The sequence below is a fragment of the Sander lucioperca genome, chromosome 2 (assembly GCF_008315115.2).
Source record: "Sander lucioperca isolate FBNREF2018 chromosome 2, SLUC_FBN_1.2, whole genome shotgun sequence".
In the NCBI taxonomy this organism is placed as follows: Eukaryota; Metazoa; Chordata; class Actinopteri; order Perciformes; family Percidae; genus Sander; species Sander lucioperca.
The window spans coordinates 29,802,032-29,809,531 of NC_050174.1; the positions used below are offsets into that span (position 1 = coordinate 29,802,032).

General features: G+C 46.9%; 1 protein-coding gene across 5 annotated transcripts in view; it reads right to left on the reverse strand.

Annotated features, from left to right (window-relative positions):
- Positions 1-4,738: 4,738 nt before the first annotated feature.
- tecpr2 (tectonin beta-propeller repeat containing 2) overlaps positions 4,739-7,500 on the reverse strand; it is a 40,679-nt gene continuing 37,917 nt past the window's right edge. For 3 of the 5 annotated variants that reach the window (XM_035995982.1, XM_035995979.1, XM_031318016.2), the window contains exons 24-27: positions 7,185-7,333; positions 6,751-6,892; positions 6,481-6,630; positions 4,739-5,343 (exon numbers count right to left, since the gene is read on the reverse strand). In XM_035995982.1, the coding sequence (XP_035851875.1) occupies positions 5,192-5,343; positions 6,481-6,630; positions 6,751-6,892; positions 7,185-7,333 (593 nt within the window). In that variant the 3' untranslated portion in view covers positions 4,739-5,191. The other 2 variants (XM_035995985.1, XM_035995988.1) reach the window with 2 other exon arrangements.

Consider the following 7,500-nt stretch of genomic DNA (forward strand, 5'->3'; position numbering starts at 1 on the left):
GTTGTAGCAGTGCTTTGCTATTGAGAACGAGGTAGCATGCTAGCGTTAGCATTAGCGTTAGCATGCTAACGCTACGAGCTAATGGTTGCGGTTAGCCTGCTCGTTTCGGCTTGTGACGTCACAAGCCGTGCCGATTTTGACCAGCTCACCCAGAGACTGAAGGCAGGACACATTCAGAAACCGTATCTCACTCTAAACACCATGGATGGATTTTTTTCAAAGTTTGTATGTGTGTGGAAGCACCAGAGACACAAAAGAACACCCCAAATCCCAGAAAAAGTGTTTTTTTCATAATATGGGCACTTTAACCCTCTCCTTGATTTCAAGTTGTTTATGGAGAATGAGAACCAGGAAATGAGTCGGGGGGGGACTGCAACGCTACCAAGCCACGGCCGAGTGGCGTGCGTCGCCGCAATGTTTAGTTACATTTTTTGAGAGGTGACGTCAGGCTATGGCATAGGGTCTGGCATAGGTTTGTGTCTGAACGGCGTAGATTTTACGCAGAAGTATAAACAGCCTTAAACCTGTCGGGTCTCAGACGCCACGTTGTAACCCAACCCTAAACCTTCGGACACTACCAAGCAGCTGATTGGTTGAGGTTAGGCACTGACCCTGATAGAGTTATTGGTATGAACAAATCAGTTTCAGTAATGTGTGAATGCCATTGAAGGGCGGGTCTTGCCAAAACAACCAAGTGGGTTCCATAACAACGCATCAAAGACGTCCGTGTATTTGATTTTGTTAAAACCAGGTAGATTTGGGTCGGTCTGCTCTGGGGGTTGGCCTCTGTGGGTCTCTGTGGGTCGGTCTCTGGGGGTCGGTCTCTGTGGGTCTCTGTCAGTTTCTGTGGGTCGGTCTCTGTGGGTCTCTGTGGGTCGGTCTCTGTGGGTCTCTGTGGGTCGGTCTCTGTGGGTCTCTGTGGGTCGGTCTCTGTGGGTCTCTGTGGGTCGGTCTCTGTGGGTCTCTGTGGGTCGGTCTCTGTGGGTCTCTGTGGGTCAGTCTCTGTGGGTCGGTCTCTGTGGGTCAGTCTCTGTGGGTCTCTGTGGGTCGGTCTCTGTGGGTCTCTGTGGGTCGGTCTCTGTGGGTCTCTGTGGGTCAGTCTCTGTGGGTCGGTCTCTGTGGGTCAGTCTCTGTGGGTCAGTCTCTGTGGGTCAGTCTCTGTGGGTCTCTGTGGGTCGGTCTCTGTGGGTCTCTGTGGGTCTCTGGGGGTCAGAATCTAAATCAGGAACCTCAGTGTCTCGGCTCTCGCTGTTTAAACAAGTTTTTATTGAGTTAATGAATGAAATGACACAACAGGTGAGTTTAGTTTACACTGAGTTGTCATTGGTCGGCTGCAGAAATGACCAACCAACCAATCAGCTGACATCAGGATGACATCATAGCAGAGTCACGCCTGCACAGGTTTCCATGGAGACGAGGAAGAGAGTAGGAAGAGTCAATGTTTAAAATCAGAGTTTTTTTTAAATCGTTAGAGTCCATCAGGGTCCGTTAGAGCCCATCAGGGTCCATCAGAGTCCATCAGTCCGTTAGAGTCCATCAGAGTCTGTTAGAGTCCATCAGGGTCTGTTAGAGTCCATCAGAGTCCATCAGGGTCCGTTAGAGTCCATCAGAGTCCATCAGAGTGTGTTAGAGTCCATCAGGGTCCGTTAGAGTCCATCAGTCTGTTAGAGTCCATTAGAGTCCATCAGGGTCCATCAGAGTCCATCAGAGTCCATTAGAGTCCATCAGGGTCTGATAGAGTCCATCAGAGTCTGTTAGAGTCCATTAGAGTCCATCAGAGTCCATCAGTCTGTTAGAGTCCATCAGAGTCCATTAGAGTCCATCAGGGTCTGTTAGAGTCCATCAGGTTTTATTTATAATCTTTAAATAGTTAAACTTGTTTCTTCTTCAACAAACAGACGATTACATTTACATTTCTACAGGGGGGGGGGACCAGAACCAGAACCAGACAGCAGAACTGTCAGTGATCTTGCTGCCTGGTTCACTCTGGTCCCAGTAACCCAGTCTAAACCAGTCTAACCCAGTCAGAACCAGTCTAACCCAGCCTAACCCAGTCTAACCCAGTCTAAACCAGTCTAACCCAGCCTAACCCAGTCTAAACCAGTCTAACCCAGTGTGATCTCTGCTGAGTGGAAAATAAGAATGAAAATCTCAACTCAGTTTCTCTTCAACAGTTCAGGGGTCTCATTTATAAAACTGTGCGTAGGATCCTTACTATAAGTGTACGTACGCCCAAAATGGCGTACGGCAAAAAAAAGTCAGATTTATAAAACCGTACGTACGCACATCTGTAAGCAACGGTCCCTTTATAAATCAGAGATTACCTACAAGTCTGCATACGTGGATCAGCCTCTTATCCCGCCCTGTACACGCCCATTTCAACCATGAATCGTCAATGCAGAGCACCTCATGAATGCTGATCAGTATGTTAATGACCTGGCAGTTGTTCTACTGAATCATGATGACTGGCGGGGGAAAAGCAAAAAACTTCTCAGACGTTCAGGAATTGCTGCAAATTGAATGATAATTTCGGTCTGTTCTTGCACAGTGTAGGGAAACCCGATCTATAACTACATGTATTAATAATATGTCCAAAACGGCAGGCATTACGGCACTCAGGGACAGCTTCGATATACCAGACGTATATAATAAGATTTCACAGGGGCGCCCAGGTAGCTCAGTTGGTAGAACGCGTGCCCATGTATAGAGGTTTACTCCTCGGCGCAGCGGCCGCTGGTTCGGCTCCGACCTGCGGCCCTTTGCTGCATGTCATTCCCCCTCTCTCTCGCCTTTCATGTCTTAACTGTCCTGTCAAAATAAAGGCCTAAAATGCCCAAAAAATAATCTTAAAAAAAAAAAAATAAGATTTCACAGAACTATATATTATATCCAAACAAGCCTTAGTGATAAATTTGAAGATTATATATATATAAATAATATATATATATATATATATTTTTTTTTTAAAACACATAGCTGTCTGACATTTCCCTCTGGAAACAGCCAGTATCCCCCAGAGTGGCAAGGACCTGTATTTGGACCGGGATGGCACGGTTCCGGTGCGTTGCTCTCTCTACTGGACCCAGTTCAGTACAGAGATCCAAGAGCTCAGCTTTAGGGAATCTAAAACGTCATATTAGTCAGTCATCGTCATGGTCCCTGAAGTCTCTTTCTCTCCTGATTCTTCCATTAGTGTAGTCCTCCTGCAGGGCAGCAGGGCCATCATGCAACATTACACACAGGGGTCACTGCAGTATTTATATGTTTACAACAATTACACCTTGCCAACACAGCATCAACTAGTGGTACCCCCCCCCCCCGACCCCGAGATACAATCTGAAGATGAAAGAAAGTCTAATAGGCAAACACACTTTTCTTCATGCAGGTTTTGTTATGAACAGTATTAAAGTTAGGACCGATAACGAGGACATTAAGGGTAACGATTGTGCGAGAGCTTAATGGCTTTATTTTCACACTTTGACATTTGATGACATATGCAGAGTATTAAATACATATTTAGTTATTTACACTGTGTTCTGCCGTTATCTAATGCTAGGGTATTTGATGCTATCCTGTATGCCATGCAGTCGGGCCATCTCCTCCTCCTGCGCTCCATAGCGGACTCTGTGACGACGAGACAGCACCTATTAAATATTAAGAACAAATTTTTATTAAAGATTTGAGTTGGAGGTGTTTATGGAACAAGTATCACTCAGATCAAGCGCAAATATCACTGCTGGATTTAATCTTCATGGTAACGTGGATGATATGGAGTGAAAACATGTGCAATGAGGCATCAATACTTGAAAATATTACGAGTACTCGTTATTCCCATTTACTCTCTGCAGTCTGAAGTTCACCACTTCACCATCTGCATCGCCAATTCCTATTTTGTCTCCAAAATGTGCGTACGCATGGCTCAGAGATTATGTGGAGGAACATGGGTCAGGGTTTGGTGGAGGAACATGGGTCAGAGTTAACGTGGAGGAACATGGGTCAGAGTTAACGTGGCGGAACATGGGTCAGAGTTAACGTGGAGGAACATGGGTCAGAGTTAACGTGGAGGAACATGGGTCAGAGTTAACGTGGAGGAACATGGGTCAGAGTTAACGTGGAGGAACATGGGTCAGAGTTAACGTGGAGGAACATGGGTCAGAGTTAACGTGGAGGAACATGGGTCAGAGTTTGGTGGAGGAACATGGGTCAGAGTTTGGTGGAGGAACATGGGTCAGAGTTAATGTGGAGGAACATGGGTGAGAGTTAACGTGGAGGAACATGGGTCAGAGTTAACATGGAGGAACATGGGTCAGAGTTAACGTGGAGGAACATGGGTCAGAGTTTGCGTGGAGGAACATGGGTCAGAGTTTGGTGGAGGAACATGGGTCAGAGTTAATGTGGAGGAACATGGGTCAGAGTTAACATGGAGGAACATGGGTCAGAGTTTGGTGGAGGAACATGGGTCAGAGTTTGGTGGAGGAACATGGGTCAGAGTTTGCGTGGAGGACCGCACGTTCTCCCGTCAAGTTAGTTTTTTATAAATCACAACCTTTGCGTGGGAAGTGGCGTACGCACATTTTCAGGCCCATTTTGTGCGTACGCCACGTTTATAAATGAGACCCCAGGTCCTTAATTTACCTCAAAGTCAGAGAATTAAAACTGAAGAGAAATTATAGGAATAGAAATGACACGAATAGAAATTATAGGAATAGAAATAATAGGAATAGAAAATAAGAAAATGAACTTTGAAATGCTTAATATTTAGCTGGAAGCTAATTGTTGTCTCTGATAAAAAACCTAAAACTAAACTGTGAAGTGTCCCTTTAAAGTCATCGTTTGGAACCAGACTGAACTAGGTAAGGTAAGCCTAACCCTAACCAGTCAGAACAGTTAGAACCAGTCAGAACCAGTCAGAACCAGTCAGAAGTAGAATGGAATAAATAAATTGGAGTAAATGTGAAATGTCCCTTTACTGTCCTGGTTCAGAACCAGTCGGTCCCTCTGTCCTTTCAGAGTAAAGTGCTTCCTGTTTGAGCAAAATAAAACAAAGTCTCAGTTCACTTTGTTTCCCAGCAGCCACCTGGGTTCCCTCTGAAGTCATGTCACCGGCCTGCACATCCTGCTTCAGGAGGAAGTTAGTAAACAGGAAGTGGTGTCACTGTAACATCACTGCCTCCCCAGCAGAGGTCAGGGGTCAGATGAGCTCCCAGCCGTCGTCGCCGTCGTCCGTGTTGAGGGCGGGGCCAGAGGGGGCGGGCCTACAGGGAGTCTGTGGGAGGAGCTTCGTCAGGCGACGGGACAACCCACCAATCAGAGTCACCGCCCATAGCTCGTCCTCCGGAGTCACTGCAGACACACAGACACATGGTGCGTTCAGGTACACAGACACATGGTGCGTTCAGGTACACACAGACACATGGTGCGTTCAGGTACACAGACACATGGTGCGTTCAGGTACACACAGACACATGGTGCGTTCAGGTACACACAGACACATGGTGCGTTCAGGTACACAGACACATGGTGCGTTCAGGTACACAGACACATGGTGCGTTCAGGTACACACAGACACATGGTGCGTTCAGGTACACACAGACACATGGTGCGTTCAGGTACACACAGACACATGGTGTGTTCAGGTACACACAGACACATGGTGCGTTCAGGTACACAGAGACACGCTGCGTTCAGGTACACAGAGACACGCTGCGTTCAGGTACACACAGACACATGCTGCGTTCAGGTACACACACACATGCTGCGTTCAGGTACACAGAGACATGCTGCATTCAGGTACACAGAGACACATGGTGCGTTCAGGTACACAGAGACAGACTGCGTTCAGGTACACAGAGACACACTGCGTTCAGACACACAGACATGCTGCGTTCAGGTACACAGAGACATGCTGCGTTCACGTGGCGTCGGACACGTGGGACAAACAAGCTTCTGAGGTGACCGCCTACTGAAGGAAGAACAACTCTAAACTCAACTTGCTGACCTGATGTCATCAACCAGACCTTTAATTAACACTAAGAAACTTTTAATTAATGAATTAATATTATTTGTTGCTGGAGTGATAACACACAGTGAGAGGGTCAAAGTTTAAGAAGAAAACATCAAACAGCATAGTTAGCTTAGCATCGCTAAGGCTCTGTCCTGATTGACAGGTCCTAAAGCATCTCCTGCTTTATCCTCTATTTTAAAATAAATGGGACCATCGTTTACTAAATGAACATCATGCTTGAGACCATGAACTCATTATGAAAATGTTTACTGAGGTAATAAATCAAGAGAGAAGTCGGCTCATTTTCTTAGAGACTTCTATAGAAACAGACTTCTGTTTGGAGCCAGTGGAGTCGCCCCCTGCTGGAAGTTACAGAGAATGCAGCTTTAAGGAGCTTCAGCACTCAGCAGTATAAACCAGTATAAAAACCAGTATAAACTCACCTGTTAACCAGTATAAAACCAGTATAAACTCGCCTGTTAACCAGTTGGTGTTTCCAGGGATCTTCTTCCAGTAATCTCCTGCAGGGTTTCTGTCAGAGACGCCGTAACGCCGAGCCACTTCTCCGTTTGCACACCGCACCCAAACCGTCCGGGAGCTGAGGACCAGCTGACTCACGGCTAACCCTGAAACACACAAATAAATTACATGTTTTTATATATAAATAGATGTATATGTAAAATGTATACAGATCGGAGCAGACAGACAGACAGACAGACAGGTGTGCAGAGCAGACAGACAGGTACCTGGAACCAGCTCCCAGTCTGTCCCTACAGGCATCTCGTCACTGAGTCCGGTCCGGACGAAGACACTTCCTCGGTTGTCCAACGCCCAGAGGAGACGGTCGTTAGGACTCGTCTGAATGCTAACCAGCTGCACTCCCATTGGCTGCAGAGACATGATGTCACAGTTACCTGAACGCTCACACAGACACTGAGTCAAAGATCCTCTATAGCTGTTCAGGAGGTTCTGTGTGGTGTTACCTGTTCAGGAGGTTCTGTGTGGTGTTACCTGTTCAGGAGGTTCTGGGTGGTGTTACCTGTTCTGTGTGGTGTTACCTGTTCTGGAGGTTTTGGGTGGTGTTACCTGTTCTGGGTGGTGTTACCTGTTCTGGAGGTTCTGGGTGGTGTTACCTGTTATGTGTGGTGTTACCTGTTCTGGAGGTTCTGGGTGGTGATACCTGTTCAGGGGGTTCGATGTGGATCCAGGCCGGCAGCATCATGCTCGGGTTCAGAGGTTGGGTTCCGACTCTGAAGTAAACGACTCCTCGACCGTCCACAGCCCAGACGTTCTGACTGCCACAGCTCACACTGACCAGACGCACACTTCCTGTAACACACACACACAGACACTTCCTGTAACACACAGACGCACACTTCCTGTAACACACAGACGCACACTTCCTGTAATACACAGAGGCACACTTCCTGTAATACACAGATGCACACTTCCTATAACACACACAGACAGACACTTCCTGTAATAAACAGGGAAGA